Here is a 17,747-nt window from a genome sequence, read left to right on the forward strand (position 1 = left end):
CTAGGATGGCCTGCTCTCTGGTTGGTTCCTCAACATATTGGTCGAGAAAACCATCCCTTATACATTCTAGGAAATCCTCCTCAATTGCATTACTACCAGTTTGATTAGCCCAATCAATATGCAGATTGAAGTCCCCCATAATAACTCCTGTACCCTTCCTGCACGCATCTCTAATTTCCTGTTTGGTAGTCTGTACCCAACTCCCACTAACGTTTTTTGCCCTTTGGTGTTCCGCAGCTCCACCCACACAGATTTCACATCATCCAGGCTAATATCCTTCCTTACTATTGTGTTAATCTCCTCTTTTGCCAGCAACGCTACCCCATCTCCCTTTCCTTTCCTTCTATCTTTCCTGAATATTGAATACCCCTGGATGTTGAGTCCCCATCCTTGGTCACCCTGGAGCCAGGTCTCTGTGATCCCAATTACATCATATCCGTTAATGATTGTCAGCGCAGTTAATTCATCAACCTTATTACAAATGCTCCTCTCATTGAGGCACAGAGCCTCCAGGCTTGTTTTTTGACATTAATTGCCCTTTTAGAATTATGATGTATTGTGGCCCTTTTTGATTTTTGTCTTTCCTTTCTCTGCCTTCCACGTTTCTCTTTACTGCCTTTTTCCTCTGTTCCTACCTTACTTCCCTCCGATTTCCTGCATTGGTTCCCACCCCCCTGCCATATTAATTTAAACCCTCCCCAACAGCACTAGCAAACACTCCCCCTAGGACATTGGCTCCGTCCTGCCCAGGTGCAGACTATCCGGTTTGTACTGGTCCCACCTCCCCCAGAACCGGTTATAATGACCCAGGAATTTGAAACCCTCCCTCTTGCACCATCCCTCAAGCCACGTATTCACCTTAGCTATCCTGCCATTCCAAGTCTGACTAGCACGTGGCATTGGTAGCAATCCTGAGATTACTACCTTTGAGGTCCTGCTTTTTAGTTTAACTCCAATTCCCTAAATTCAGCTTTTAGGACCTCATCCCGTTTTCTACCTATATTGTTGGTGCCTATATGCACCGCGATAGCTGGCTGTTCACCCTTCCCCTCCAGAATGCCCTGCAGCAGCTCCGAGACTTCCTTGACTCTTGCACCGGGGAGGCAACACACCGTCTTGGAGTCTTGTTTGCGGCCTTTAAAATTTAATCCCCTATCACTAAAGCTCTGCCATTCTTTTCCTGCCCTCCTGTGCAGCAGAGCCAACCACGGTGCCACAAACCTGGCTGCTGCCCCCTTCCCCTGGTGAGCCAGTATCCAAAATGGTATATGTGTTTTGGAGGGAGATGAATGCAGGGGGCCCCTGCACTGTCTTCCTACTCTTCCTCTATCTGGTTGTCACCCATTTCCTGTCTTCCTCAGTAGAAGCCAGAATTGGAGGAAAACAGTGAATTTGGAAGATTTTAGGACTGGAAGCAGTTACAAAGATAGGTAAGGGTGAAGCCCTGGGGATGGTTTGAAAATAATGTGGTCTTTGCAAATAAAAACCTAATGGGTGCTCTGAAAGTAAAGGAAATAAATTTGAAGATCACAGTGCTGTGATGTGAAATAAACATTTATGGAGCACCATCCCTTCCAGTCGACAAATACATTTGGATTGCTGTGTGAGCTCTTGGAGACTATGTGGATGCTACCTGTGGAATCTGAGTCTTGGAAAATCTATCACATGGGAAAAGTTTTGCCTCCTCCAGTTGCTGGCTGCTTTCCACTGGGAAAGTAATAAAACCAGTTTTCCTCAGCAAATTTGGGATCAGTAACTTGTTTTACACAGTGGCTCACCTAGAATCCTGTAGCGTAGCAGTTCAGTAATGTAATGACCTTTATAGTTTTCGAAGAGCCATCTCAATTATGCCTTTTACAGTATCATGGTATAATAGAGCTCATTGAGGATGTTCAGCCCATCGCCCCTGTGCTAACTGCTTGGTGGAGCTATCTAGCTAGCTCCATTCCCCACTCTTCTCCACAGCCTGTATTATTTTTCTCTTCAAGTATTAATTTAAAATTTACTATTACATTTTCTTTCACCCCTCCTTAATTCCAGATCATTTGTTGTGTTCACAAAAAATGCATGCCTCCTGTGGTTCCTTATCTCATAGCTTTGAATCTGTGTTCTTGGATCACTGATCATTCTGTCACTGGAAATTGATTTTCATTATTTACTCCATCAGATCTCCTTTTTGATTTTGAACCTTTCTGCTGAATCTCCCCGTAACCTACTTTGTTCTGAAGAGAAGAGCACCCCTTTCTCCGGTCTCTCCACATAATTGAAGTCCCTCACATCTGGTACTACTCCCTCTTGCACACTTTCTAAAGCTTTGCCATCCTTCCTAAAGCGTGTAGAGCAAAGCTGAATGCACACTCTGACTGAAGAGTCTGCTCACTGTTGTATAAAGGCTTTCCCATAACCTCTGTGCTGTTGTACATGTTGCCGCTGTTCATAAATCCAGGGATTCCATGGGCTTTTTAAGCAGCCTCTTCGACTTCTCCTGCCATCTTCACAGATTTGTGTACGCACACTCCCAGCTAGGTGTCTCCATAAAACCAAGTTTCTCAGAAAGACTTTGTTTATTGCTCGAAACTTGGCACTGGGTCAACTCTCGGCAGCATTGGGGAATACATTGGAGAGCTCTCTGTGTTAGGAAGTGCTTTAATTCTTAGCAATCCTGTCCTTGGAGCTGTGATCTTTAAATTTCCACATTCAGTGCTATGTATAATAGATGCGTTTTGCTAATAATGCCAGCAGTTTATGAACCCAAGCTCCTCACTAATAGGGTTTTGTTTATGTCTCATTTAGTAAAGCACTACATAATGGTCCTGTCATAAATCCATACAGTTGCAATCTTGTACGATAATCATGTAGAAACCTGGTAATGATGTGTTTATAGGTCAAATTTTAGACTTATTTTATCAAATGTGTTACAATAATGCACATATGGGTGGTTAGTGTATTAAGCAGAGTTTTGACACCACAAGGTCACAATGACCCAGATTTTTCTGTTAAATTAACAGTGAGACTAACTGTGTATTTATGTGCAGCTGGTATAGCAAGGCGGTGGGTAAGCCGTTAAACCCAGATACCCTAAAGTTGCTGTCCTGGTTGCACTGATCCACTATTAGCTTCACAAAACTGTCGGCCTCAATATTGCATTGGTGTGAAGTTGCTGTTTTCGTGCAGTAGATCCCATAGAATTACACGGAATGCACAGCCCGGAAATATGGCCCAGCTAACCTGTACTGATGCAATAAGCAAAATACTGCAGGTGCTGGAATCTGAAAGAAGAACAGAGGATGCTGGAGGGGAAATGCAGAAGGCCTGCCAGCAGCTGTAGGGAGAGAAAGCAGAGTTAACATTTGGAGTCCGTCCTGGCAGAGAGACACACTGGCAGAGAACAGGAACACTGTCAAGACCTTGAGGAGGGTGCAGAGAAGGTACACTAGGACGGTAGCAGGGATCTGGGACTCCATTCACGTGGTAACACGAGTGAAGCTGGGCTTCTTCTCAGAGAAGATTAAGACCATAAGACATAGGAGCAGAATTAGACTACTCAGTCCATCGAGTCTGCTCCGCCATTCAATCATGGCTGATATTTGTCTCATCCCGATTCTCCTGCCTTCTCTTCGTAACCCTTGATCCCCTTATTAATCAAGAACCTACATATCTCTGTCTTAAAGACACTCAGTGAATTGGCCTCCAGGACAGTGGCTTGAGACAATCCACACGTCTTTAAACTGTGATTATTTCTCTCTCCAGTTGTTCCGTCTGGACCTGTAAAGACTTAATTACCTGCAAAGACTCGCATTCAAAGTATCGTCTTGCATCATTGAATTTGTCTATATATATGTTTCTGGAACCCACCTCTACATTCACCTGAGGAAGGGGCTGTGCTCCGAAAGCTAGTGATTCAAAACAAACTTGATGGCCTTTAACTTTGTGTTGTAAGACTTCTTGCTGTGCCCACCCCAGTCCAATGCCGGCATCTCCACGTCACATATTGTGAAAAGGCAAGTCACGATGTTAAAAAGCTTTGAAGAATTTTATTCTGAGTAAATAGGAAGAAACTGTTTCCACGGGCAGGATGGTCAATAATCAGAGGACACAAGCTTTAGATAAGTGAATAAAAAACGGTGGAGATGAGAATGTTTTTTTTTTGCAGTCAGTTATGAGGTGGAATGTACTGCCGGAAAGGTTTGATGTACTGATCGGCCTCCTTCTGTGCTGTGTGACTATGATTTGATTTAGATGTTGGCAGTAGTGTACTATAAAACTGAGTTGAGATTATCCAAGGTTTAATAGCCACATTGTAACAACGATGGAGCATTTGACGGTAAATTAAAACGTTTTCTATCAATTCTGGATGTCCCTTCATTTGAAAGATTCTACAGTCATTGGAAAAACTTCCCAGAAGAAAGAAACAGCTGGGGCCAGTATTCATATCTCCCCATTTTACTGTTCTTTCCTTCTGGTTTGGTTTCCCTTTCGTTATTATTTGAAGAAAAGATTAATTTATAAATTTAGTACTTTTTATTACCCAGGGACCCGAGCATTTGAAAAGATATACTTGCATTGAAATAACGTCTTTTTGTTATACTCCAGAGTCTCGTGTAGAATTAATCGCTTTGCTAAATAGGTGAATGAGGCAGCCTCTCAGTGAGCTAAGCGATCAGTTAATCTGATTTTGGTGGTGCTAATTGAAGAATTAGATTTTTGCCGACGTACTGGCAGAACTTCCTGTTCTTTGTACAGTGCAGTGGGATCAGGAACATCACTGCCGTGGGCATAAAGCAAAATACTGCCAATGCTAGTGAAACAATAAGTGCTGGAAAAACTTCACCCGCCTAGCAGCATCTGTAGAGAGAGAAACAAAGTTAACCTTTGCTTCCAATCTGTCTCTTCAGAACAAGTTCTAAGTGAGACCGTTTTAAATGAAATGTCTATTTCCTATTGTTGCTCATCACCCCAAATGTAATTGGGTAAGCTTAGCCCTTGGTATATTTAGCTTTACATCACAAAATGCCATAGACCTCGGCAGGACCGGAAGATCCTGCCAGAAACCAATGGCAGGCCACCTCCACCGCCGGAAATCCTGTCGCAGGTGGGAGGGTTGGGTGGGAAATCCCGGCCTTGATCTCTGACCCTTCATTGGGTGCCAAGTATCTCATGGCACTGCCAGTAGAAATTGCCTCAGATCACACCTGTTCCTTTGGCACTGCAGCCATGGCAACATATTTGCCAGCTAGGACTTCTTCTGTGCTCAATAAATGTAAGTCAATCAAGCGTTGAATCAAATTCACTCTGGGTTCTGCTACCAAGCATATTGGCTCAAACTGATCAGCTCAACAGTTTTTAAAGCCGAACCCTTTGGGCAAGTTCATCAGAATTCTTGGCCTGCCTTTGCTTTAGCTGCTTGCAAGATATTTTTTTTTTATTTCTCTCGGATCAGAAGGTTTGCTGAACCTTTTGAGAATTCATCATTACAGTCTTGAACCTGACCTTATATCAGAGACATTTTAAGTTGAATCAAAAAATATTTTCCAGACCAACTGGGGGAAAAAACAAGTTGAAACATGACAGACATCTTCTGCAGCACCACACTGAAATATCATTCTAGCTTTTTGTGCTCAAGCCTCCTAACCTTTGCCAACATTATTTTGACTCTCATATCTTATCCCACTCTAATGGATGAGCCTTGGCTCTCCATACTTTAATGTCTATCCTTGCCAGAAGATATAGGTAAACCTTCAGCGATGTGTCCAGGAGAACAAATGGACAAACCCTGTCTGATCATTACCTTGAGGTACTGGACGTAACCAGTATTTCAATAAGCTTCTTCCTTGTAAGACGTAGGAGCAGCAATCAGCCATTCGGCCCCTCAAATCTGCTGTGCCATTCAATGAGATAATATCTGATATGATAATCCTCAATTCCACTATCCCGCCTTATCCCCATAACCATTGATTCCCTGACTGATTAAATATCTGTATATCTCAGCTTTGGACATACTTAACGACCCAGTCTCTACAGCCCTCTGCGGTAAAGAATTCCACAGATTCACTACCGTCTGAGAGAAGAAATGACTCCTCATCTCTGTCTTGAATGGGCGACCCCTTAATCTGAGATTATGCCCCCTGATCCTAGATTCTCCCACAAGGGCTAACAACCTCTCAGCATCTACCCTGTCAAGCCCCCTGAGAATCCTATCTGTCTCAATAAGGTCGCCTCTCATTCTTCTAAACTCCAAAGAAAATAACCCCAACCTACTCATCTCTCCTTATAAGAAAATCCCTCCATTACCCAGGACCAACGTAGTGAACCTTATAATCTTCATTATGGTGGACTTTATTTTAAGTTTGAAATATCAAATTATTTCCCAATAGATGAACAAGCTAAATACATTAGGAATTTATAACTGAAAAGGCTATCTACACATTAAAAATTAAATCTGTGTCCATGGACGCGGAAAGGCATTTGACCGGGTAGAATGGAGGTGTTTTTCGAGATTTAGGGTAGATTTATCTTCGGAATGCGGTTTGTGACGTGGGTCCGATTGCTGTATGCATCCCCCATGGCAAGAGTGTAAAGAAATGAGACGAGCTCAGGGTATTTCAGGTTGTATAGGGGGCCGAGGCAGGGGTGCCCACTGGTGACGTTGTTATAGAACATTACAGCGCAGTACAGGCACTTCGGCCCTCGATGTTGCACCGACCTGTGAAACCACTCTAAAGCCCGTCTACACTATTCCCTTATCGTCCATATGTCTATCCAATGACCATTTGAATGCCCTTCGTGTTGGCGAGTCCACTACTGTTGCAGGCAGGGCATTCCACGCCCTTACTACTCTCTGAGTAAAGAACCTACCTCTGACATCTGTCCTATATCTGTCTCCCCTCAATTTAAAGCTATGTCCCCTCGTGCTAGACATCATCATCCGAGGAAAAAGGCTCTCACTGTCCACCCTATTCAATCCTCTGATCATCTTGTATGCCTCAATTAAGTCACCTCTTAACCTTCTTCTCTCTAACGAAAACAGCCTCAAGTCCCTCAACCTTTCCTCATAAGATCTTCCCTCCATACCAGGCAACATTCTGGTAAATCTCCTCTGCACCCTTTCCAATGCTTCCACATCCTTCCTATAATGCAGCGACCAGAATTGCACGCAATACTCCAAATGCGGCCGCATTTACATGTACATGGACACCGGGATCGCTCTGCTCATCCACACTGCCAGGAATCTTACCATTAGCCCAGTACTCTGTCTTCCTGTTATTCCTTCCAAAATGAATCACCTCACACTTTTCTGCATTAAACTCCATTTGCCACCTCTCAGCCCACGCTGCAGCTTATCTATGTCCCTCTGTAACTTGTAACATCCTTCCGCACTGTCCACAACTTCACCGACTTTAGTGTCATCTGCAAATTTATTCACCCATCCTTCTACGCCCTCCTCCAGGTCATGTATAAAAATGACAAACAGCAGTGGCCCCAAAACAGATCCTTGTGGTACACCACTAGTAACTGGACTCCAGTCTGAACATTTCCCATCAACCGCCACCCTTTGTCTTCTTCCAGCTAGCCAATTTCTGATCCAAACTGCTAAATCACCCTGAATCCCATGCCTCCGTATTTTCTGCAGTAGCCTACCGTGGGGAACCTTACCAAACGCTTTACTGAAATCCATATACACCACATCAACTGCTTTACCCTCATCCACCTGTTTGGTCACCTTCTCAAAGAACTCAATAAGGTTTGTGAGGCACGACACCTAACCTTCACAAAACCGTGTTGACTATCTCTAATCAAATTATTCCTTTCCAGATGATTATACATCCTATCTCTTATAAACCTTTCCAAGACTTTGCCCACAACAGAAGTAAGGCTCACTGGTCTATAGTTACCGGGGTTGTTTCTACTCCCCTTCTTGAACAAGGGGACAACATTTGCTATCCTCCAGTCTTCTGGCACTATTCCTGTAGACAAAGATGACTTAAAGATCAAAGCCAAAGGCTCAGCAATCTTTTCCCTAGCTTCCCAGAGAATCCTAGGATAAATCCCACCTGGCCCAGGGGACTTATCTATTTTCACACTTTCCAGAATTGCTAACACCTCCTCCTTATGAACCTCAAGCCCTTCTAGTCTAGTAGCCTGTATCTCCGTATTCTCCTTCGGCCCACCAAGTCTGTGCTGATCCAGATTCCTTATTTAGACCTACTTACCCAAACGATCGGCATCTCTCTATTCCCTGCCCATTCACTTGTCTATCGAGATACATCTTAAATGTTGCTGATATTTGTCTCATCCCGATTCTCCTGCCTTCTCTTCGTAACCCTTGATCCCCTTATTAATCAAGAACCTACATATCTCTGTCTTAAAGACACTCAGTGAATTGGCCTCCAGGACAGTGGCTTGAGACAATTCACACGTCTTTAAACTGTGATTATTTCTCTCTCCAGTTGTTCTGTCTGGACCTGTAAAGACTTAATTACCTGCAAAGACTCGCATTCAAAGTATCGTCTTGCATCATTGAATTTGTCTATATATATGTTTCTGGAACCCACCTCTTCATTCACCTGAGGAAGGGGCTGTGCTCCGAAAGCTAGTGATTCAAAACAAACTTGATGGCCTTTAACTTTGTGTTGTAAGACTTCTTGCTGTGCCCACCCCAGTCCAATGCCGGCATCTCCACGTCACATATTGTGAAAAGGCAAGTCACGATGTTAAAAAGCTTTGAAGAATTTTATTCTGAGTAAATAGGAAGAAACTGTTTCCACGGGCAGGATGGTCAATAATCAGAGGACACAAGCTTTAGATAAGTGAATAAAAAACGGTGGAGATGAGAATGTTTTTTTTTTTGCAGTCAGTTATGAGGTGGAATGTACTGCCGGAAAGGTTTGATGTACTGATCGGCCTCCTTCTGGGCTGTGTGACTATGATTTGATTTAGAGGTTGGCAGTAGTGTACTATAAAACTGAGTTGAGATTATCCAAGGTTAAGAGCCACATTGTAACAACGATGGAGCATTTGACGGTAAATTAAAACGTTTTCTATCAATTCTGGATGTCCCTTCATTTGAAAGATTCTACAGTCATTGGAAAAACTTCCCAGAAGAAAGAAACAGCTGGGGCCAGTATTCATATCTCCCCATTTTACTGTTCTTTCCTTCTGGTTTGGTTTCCCTTTCGTTATTATTTGAAGAAAAGATTAATTTATAAATTTAGTACTTTTTATTACCCAGGGACCCGAGCATTTGAAAAGATATACTTGCATTGAAATAACGTCTTTTTGTTATACTCCAGAGTCTCGTGTAGAATTAATCGCTTTGCTAAATAGGTGAATGAGGCAGCCTCTCAGTGAGCTAAGCGATCACACCGATTCTCCATCCCCTCAAAGAACCTACTCATCCGGGACACTGTCATGTGTGCCCTGACCACTGCCTTCAGTGCCTCCCACACTGTACCTGCCAAACCCAACCCTGTGTCATTGACCGGCCCATTCAACCCTTCAATCCTCGCATGCTCCACGTGATCAGCCTGGTGTGTGTGCGTGTGTGCCTGTCTGCCCTGCCGATCAACCATAGTCCCTCCAGGACCAGCCTCTAGCCCGCTTCCCGCACCTTCTCGGGCTTGCCCTTGGGGGCCCACCGTCATCGATCCTCCTCTCATGACTTTTTAAAAGCCCTTGCCCTGTTAGCAGTAAATCTTCCCCCCCAGTCCCCCAAACAACAACCTCTACCCCCATCCCCCTACTAACCTTCTGCTCCCCCCCCCCCCCCCCCCCACTGAGCTTCCATGAACATCCTCCCAGCAAGCTTGGCAGCCCCCACCGCTGGCGCTCAGCATCCTAGCCCCCACTGATTCCCCTTCCCCCCCCCCCCCCCACCGCTAGTCATCCTGCCAGTGCAAACAAACAAAATCAACCCCTCCCAGTCCAATCGAAGAGATCAATCCCCCATCTTCCAACAAAGAACAAAAACAAACCAGAAGCTGACCAATGGCCCCAAACACAAGTTAAACACAGCACCAAAGCACCTCCACTAAAGTTCAATGTCCACCTTCTCCTGTCAGTCCATTGTCTCTGATAAATTCTATCGCCTCCTCCGGTATCCCAAAGTACAGCTCCCGGCCTTCGTAAGTCACCCACAGACATACCGGGTACAACATCCCAAAATTCACTCTCTCCTTGCAGAAGGCCGCATTGGGCTTATTGAAGCTCGGTCGCCTCTTAGCCAGCTCTGCTCCCAGGTCCTGATATATTCAATGTTCACTGCCCTCCCAGGTGCAGCGCCTAGTCTGCCCACCTCATGATCCGCTCCTTGTCCAAGAAATGGTGCAATCGCACCACCATCGACCCCGGCTGCTCGTTCCCTTGGGGTTTCCTCATTAGCACTCTATACTTCGATCCACCTCCAGAGGCCGTGCGAAAGCTCCCTATCCTAGCAGCTTCTCCAGCATCCACCCCACATGTGAGTCAGCGTCGGCTCCTTCACTCCCCTCTGGCCGGCCCACAATCCTAATATTCTGCCTGCGTGACCGGCTCTCCAGGTCTTCGACTTTCTCCTGGAGCTGCCTCTGCTGACCCCAAATGGAGAGACTCGGGGCAGTTAAAACTGGAGGTATGGTTGAGTGGCCTAGCGGAATTACTTAAGTTGGAAACCGTATATCGATTTCTTCAAGGATAGTTAATAAGTCAGCAGGAGGAGAGAGGTGGGGGGGGGAGGACTTTGGCGTTAAAAAAGGAGGCAGAGTGGGTGGAGGGTAACGGCAGGTAAGGTGAGGCCTGGGGGTATTGGTTATTTATTTGTTATGTGATTTCGTGTTTGTTACCCTGCACATCTTTGGGTTGTGGGGGCAAAACCCACGCAAACACGGGGAGAATGTGCATACCGCACACGGACAGTGACCCAGAGCCGGGATCGAACCTGGAACCCGGCGCCGTGAGTCAGCAATGCTAACCACTGCGTCACTGTGTTGCCATGAATTGCAAGGAGCTTTGCACACAGATCTTAAGTCAAATGTAAAGAAGCTGCCGAAATATGCTGTCCTAATCAGTGCCCTTGTAGACATAACGAGTGGTCCCCTCCAGTCCCCTGGCTGGACAAGGTAATTATTGGTGTCATGCTAGAATGGATTATCCCAGCCCACTGCTGATTAATCCCAAGGACAGTTTTGCGATAGTACGATTCCTTGCACATTCTTGCATTAAGGAAAAAATCAAAGCTCGTAAATTCCTGCTCCCTATTGCGATCCATTGATGTTCTGGATCATTGCACAGTTTAAATGTAGTATGCTAATTATTTTGAGACATGCCATGAAAGTTTAAGTGGTTCTAAATTTGACCAAAATAAATATTGTAGCCTGATTAAGCTTCAACAGATTATGAGTGTAGTTCTTTTTAGCTTCCTTGTGAGTTTATTATTTGAAGTTAAATCATTTGTCTTTCCCCACTTTTCAGATTGATCCGGTCCTTGAAGCTCAATTGAACAAGAATAAAAATAAGACTTCAATAGACTCAGAGTATCAGGTGAAGTATAAAACTTGTGCAGCATTGAACAACGGATGTCAAAGTGATTAATGTTCATAATCATAGCTTGAGGCTGTTTCACTGCGATCCTAAATTTTTTATTCCCTTTCGTTCAACATTTCTGGATGCATCACTCTTCCCCTGCCCTCCATGATGCACCTTGTTTCTTGGTCATCCCCCTAACACTGTTCTGTCTAATAATAATAATCTTTATTGTCACAAGTGGCCTTACATTAACACTGCAATGAAGTTATTGTGAAAAGCCCCCAGTCGCCACATTCCAGCACCTGTTTGGGTGCACAGAGGGAGAATTCAGAATATCCAGTTCACCTAACAGTCTTTCGGGACTTGTGGGAGGAAACCGGAGCACCCGGAGGAAATGCACGCAGACACAGACTGTGACCGAAGCCGGGAATCAAACCTTGGACCCTGGAGCTGTGAAGCAACAGTGCTATCCACTGTGCTACCGTGCCGCCCACTAAAGATTATGGTCCTCATTATATCCATCCAGCAAATGTTCCTCCATCCACCTTCACTTTTCTTTTCTGTCTAATTTCTCTTAGCTTGGGTAGCTAAGATTGCTGTTTCATAATAGAAATTAACAAAGTTTCTTCATAAGAAAGTGGGGAGATGGTGGCATAATGGCAATGATACGGAGTCATAGAGTTTTACAACACAAAAGAGGCCCTTTGGTCCATCGTGTTTGTGCCAGCCATAAAACACCGATCTGTTCCAACCCCATTTTCCAGCACTTGGCCCATAGCCATGTATGCTATAGCGTTTCAAGTGCTCCTTAAATGTTGAGAGTGTTCCCGCCTCTGCCACCCTTTCAGAAAGTGAGTTCCAGATTTCCACCATCCTCGGGTGAAAAGGGTTTCCTCTAAATCTCCTGCCCCTTACTTCAAATCTATGCCCCTTGGTTAGTGACCCCCTCTACTTAGGGGAAATGTTCCTCCTCATCTGCCCTATCTAGCCCCTTCATAATTTTGTACACCTCAATCGGGTCCCCTCTTCAGCCTTCTCTGCTCTAAGGAAAACGACCCGAGCCTAGCCAGCCTCTCTTCGTAGCTGAAACCTGTTGCCCAGGCACCATCCTGGTGAATCTCCTCTGCACCCTTTCTAGTGCAATCACATCCTCCCTATAGTGTGGTGACCAGAACCGCACACAGTACTGTGATCTAATGAGCATTTTATACAGCTCCATCATAACCTCCCTGCTCTTGTATTATACAGTTAGTGGGCTAGTGATCCAGAGGCCCAGGCTAATGCTTTGGGACACAAGTTCAAATCCCACTATGGCAGCTGGTGGAATTGGAATTCAATTCCTAAAATCTGGAATTCAAAAGCTAGAAACGGTGAATAATAATAATCGCTTATATGTGAACCTTTATCGATTATTGTAAAAACCAATCTGGTTAACTAACGTCCTCTGGGAAGAAAATTTGTCATCCAGACCTCATCTGGCTTACATGTGACTCCAGACCCACTGCAATGTGGTTAATTCTTAATTGCCCTCTGAAATGGCCTGGCAAACCAATTGGTTCAAGGGCAATTAGGGATGGGCAGCTAATGTGGGCCTTGCCATTAACGCCCACATCTCATGAGCAAATAAAAAAATGTTATCCAGAGAGCTGATGAACAATATAGATTAGAAGTTTCTACGTTCAGCCTTTAGCTGGTCAATGAATTTTCCAGAGCAGGGCATCTTGCAGCATACCTTGCTAATCAATTCATTAACAGGGTCATTATGCTGTTAAGTACCAGTTGTATCTTTCTGCTGCTAATTAAATTCATAATTAGTGTTCAAGCTGAGAAACTTCTGGGAAGCTTAAGGACAAGTAACCTGTTTGCAAAGCCATTGGAGTGATGGAAATTGCCAATGCTTTGTGGCAATTCACAACCTACTGGATAAATCTTCCTCTCCAGACATTGTAGGTATATTTGCATGCTCACCATTGTTTTTCCAGTAAGTTTTATGGATCCCACCAATAACTTTAGTGCCCTTGTGTTGATGAGTTAAAAAAATCTTCACCATTATCCGGGAAGTCCTATCGAGGACCATAAACTGCTCTAACCTTTTGAGAGAGAGCTGGCTGGTGGTGATTTAACCTGAGGGTCACCACACTTCAGGTGAGGGTCAAGGTTGAGAAGGCCTTCATGGATAACCTGAGCCGGTACGGGAACTGAACGGGAATGCTGTTGGCATCGTTCTGCATCACAAACCAGCCATCGAGCCAGCTGAGCCAACCAACCCCCATACATATACCTGAACAACGGATATTGAGTGGGTGCCATTGGGCATGATGGTGTCTCCTCTACTCTGTTAGCACAAGTTAAGGTTTACAAATAAATAGCAACTTGATGAGCTGGATAGACGGAGAATGGACAGAAGAATAAGTCTAAGTGATAGATAAAGAGGGATAAGAAGAGACTCGTGGGGAGCATAACGGCAGGAATAGACTATTGACCTGAATGGCCTTTTGCTTTGCGATAAATTCTGTGTATTTAAGTGAGGTGCTGGAGGACGAGAGAACCGGTGAGGAGGCTTGCCATTATTCAAACTGAATATGAGAGCCTGCAGGTTTAAGCCATCCAAACGCGGAAGATCGCAGGGTGATCCCTAATGTGTGCTGAATTAACCAGCTCAAAGCTGGGGAATTGGATAAGGTGTCCCTTATTGGGAAATGATTTGAACTCCATCAGGGGTAAAGAGAAACTACTTGTTTGGATTTATTTGCTGTTTAGTTTGGTGAGCTTTAAGCTGGGTAATGTGGTCACCTGAATGACTAAGGAAACCATTAAAGGAGCTGTTGTCCTAGAATGAGCAAAGCCCTGGAGTGAGTATATTATAAACAAGATCTGGTCTTGCCTATTTGTGGAATCATAAAATGGTGAGGCAAAGATTAGAATGCCACAGCATTAAGATGGGCCTTTTTATTTTCTGACTTAGTGCTGTCACTGTTGGTCATTCACATAAGATGGTGGACATTCTTATCATGCAAGGGCAATGCTGATGCCACTCTACACCCACACATTTGCACTTTCCAGCAGGAATTGCTGAATCTCAGTCAGGAACAAGAACCTTATCCAATTCCCCAGCTTTGAGCTGGTTAATTCAGCACACATTAGGGATCACCCTGCGATCTTCCGCGTTTGGATGGCTCAGATTCCTAACTAGCTGGCACACTTACCCAGTGAATCACCTAGGAGTCATTCATTGGCTTTAATCATCATTGTTTTCCTTTCTTTTTCTGTCTTGCAGTATCCCCTGTCTCCATGTTAATTTTTATTCCTCCCTTTGCAGGTTTAGCACACTGGGCTAAATAGCTGGCTTTTAAAGCAGACCAAGGCAGACCAGCAGCATGGTTCAATTCCCATACCACCCTCCCCGAACAGGCGCCGGAATGTGGGTACTAGGGGCTTTTCACAGTAACTTCATTGAAGCCTACTTGTGACAATAAGCGATTTTCATTTCTATCAGTGTCATGGTTCAGAGCAGTTTGCTCCATCGACTGTTATTACTTTCCCCAAACTGTGATAATAGTCTTTGCGGGCACAGGCTGGCAGGAAGGAGAACTGCTCACCGAAGGACTTAGGCTGTTATGATTGACTGAAGTTAGCACAATGATTAATGCTCGACCACCACGAGCCATTGGATCGATTACAGTGACCTTTCTATCAGCATTGTCCCATGAGAAGGATTTGTGCCATCCATTGGAAATTCTCATTCTGCTGAATTATTTCTGAGCTCGGTGACATGTACTGTGTGACACGGGAGCAAACTCCTGTGGTATTTTCAATATTTCACTTTTGCAAGTGAAACAAAAACTCTCTGACTTGCAACTGGATTAATTTTTAAATACGACATCAAATTATAAAATATATTGATCTTGGTGTGTTGATATGGTTGGATCTTGTGTTAATGATATATGCCTGGGTTAGTATAAAATGAAGTCCCTTTAATAATCGTCACGTCTTTAAAATAAATTCCAAGTTGAGGATAATGAAACAGCTGCTGCTGAGTTATTTATGATCTAGGCTTCACTGACAAGGCTTCACTGACAAGGTGCATCATAATTTCCTTGCTTTATTAAAACTTAATTACAAATATTAATTCAGCAGAGAAACAAATGTACAGCATGCACAAGGGAAGTGCTGCGGAAGTGGATGTTTTGAATAAGCGGCATCCCACTTTTAAACAACCTAGCTCTTTGCTGAGGGCTACGCTCTCAAGCAAGTGCCTTCCTCAAGGGCTCCTTCACAAGCTCCATATATTGCTCCACTGGAGCAAGCTAACCACAGGGATTTCCCAAGCAGTGTGACTGGAACTAAGTGTGCCCTGAACTACAGCTGTGTGATTGTGGCCTCGTGCAAAGGAAGGGAGGACGGAGAGAGAATAGAAACTCCTATTTGCTCTTTAACAGCCTGTTATAGGGTGAGAAGAACAGATCCCGTCTTAAATTAATATCTGAAATAGTCTCTATTTGAAGGAATAGGTGCAAATCAGAAAAAGAGAAAAGGGATGACGTGGGGAGGGAGGAGAAAGTTTATTTGTGTAAAGTGATTAATTCTCCTCGGAAATCTTCCTTTCTTCTTGTTCGTGGTGACAGGAGCACTGTTTTTCTCCCCTTTTCCCTTGCATTCCAGTGCAGGAAAACAAGGGGATGCCATTGCATCAGGTGTCCATTGCATTTGTATTAAGTATCGATTGCACGTATGAGAGCTCAGGAGGAAAGGCACATAACTCCTGGTAGACTTCTCTTATTTTCGCTCACTGAAGAGCAAGGAAAAAGAGAAGTGTTGAATCCTAGCACAGCCACATCTTGTCGCATGAGCTGTAGAGAAACATGGGAGAGTAGGGTTTGCAGGGCAGAGGAAGCATTGGTATCAAGGATACTATTGGAACTACAAAGGGGACAATCAGTGTTGTGCTTTCTTTGGAGGGGATGTGACATCTTTCACATTTGAAAAAATGCTTTACGATGTCCTTCAATCCAAGGAAATACTGCCATTTCTGTTGTCCCAATAGATATTCCGAAGTCTATATGCTTTCCCTTCACTTTGGGCTGGAAGGTGATACATTGGTCCTGTTTGTATACGACACTAAAAATGTACAATTCTTTCTTTTTAAAAACAGAAACTACAGGAACAGAACTTAGATGACTGGGTCAACATTCGAGGACCACGCCCCTGGGAAGACTCTAGAGCTCACCAAGAGGAGCAGCGGAAGAATCTAAATGCAAGCAATACATAGTATTCATGTGAAGCAATGATATTTATATAGTTACATCTGGCAGTGGATATGTAGCTGAGGCAAACTGAAGGTGCGAGCTGGTGGGTTTTTCTGATATTTGTAATAAAATAATCTGTGCGTATTGTTGCAATGATTGAATGACTATTGAATTTTTATTGAAATGTAATTTAAAAAGTAGATCGGAGGCGACGTGATGATCTGTAGATTATATTGTAAATCTGTTCCAAAATTATCAGTTTTATTTTTGTTTTGTTAATAAAATCGTCCTGGAAGCTTCCATCGAATGTCCAATGCAAAGTAAATTTTGAACTATTGCTGTGGGAAATTGCAACCAAACGCATTGTCTCTATTTATTTCTCTGGTTAGTATTAGCACACTGCTCTCAAGCAGGAGCCTTCCTCTGTTTCCTGGCAACCAGTTGCAGGATCTCTAAATTAACATGGCCCTGGATCTGTGCAAGATGCAGCTTGTCATGAACCTGTCGGTGTCGACTTTCATTATCGAGGCCCGGAACTAAGCAACATGTCTGTTTCCTGCATTCCTCTCATTGCCTCTTTAATATCACACCCCTAAATATTTTCCCGAGTACAGTTTTGGCGAATTTTCTCTGCGTGAATAGAACCCTAACTGGAACAGTTTGATAAAACTGGAGAAAATCTGTCTTTTTGGGGTTTTCTTTAGGTGTCCTGCTTCAGTTTATCACCAGGAGAAGAAAGGACTGTAACCTTGACGCTCAATTAAAGATTGGACAGATTTCCCATCTCATTTTGCCTTTCACTTTCAATATTCAAATTAACCTTGGCTGAAGCTTGTGAACATAGACTTTGCATTGTTTCAAGAAGAAATGATAACTTTGAGCGCATTTAATGCCTCTAATCTTCTTCTGGCCAAATAATTGCAGGTACATGAGTCACTTGCTTCATGCGTATCGTCATTCAGCGCATGAGAATTTTTTTAAATGCAAAAGCACAGTCTAAAT

The 17,747-nt window shown here is 43.9% G+C and overlaps 1 protein-coding gene across 1 annotated transcript in view; it reads left to right on the plus strand.

Annotated features, from left to right (window-relative positions):
* Positions 1-17,045, plus strand: part of cox16 (cytochrome c oxidase assembly factor COX16) — an 81,586-nt gene extending 64,541 nt beyond the window's left edge. The window contains exons 4-5 of the mRNA XM_072494866.1: positions 11,446-11,514; positions 16,652-17,045. Coding sequence (XP_072350967.1) covers positions 11,446-11,514; positions 16,652-16,768 — 186 coding nt within the window. The 3' untranslated portion in view covers positions 16,769-17,045. The remainder of the gene's footprint in view (positions 1-11,445; positions 11,515-16,651) is intronic.
* The last annotated feature ends 702 nt before the right edge of the window (positions 17,046-17,747 follow it).

The sequence above is a fragment of the Scyliorhinus torazame genome, chromosome 2 (assembly GCF_047496885.1).
Source record: "Scyliorhinus torazame isolate Kashiwa2021f chromosome 2, sScyTor2.1, whole genome shotgun sequence".
NCBI classification, from domain to species: domain Eukaryota; kingdom Metazoa; phylum Chordata; class Chondrichthyes; order Carcharhiniformes; family Scyliorhinidae; genus Scyliorhinus; species Scyliorhinus torazame.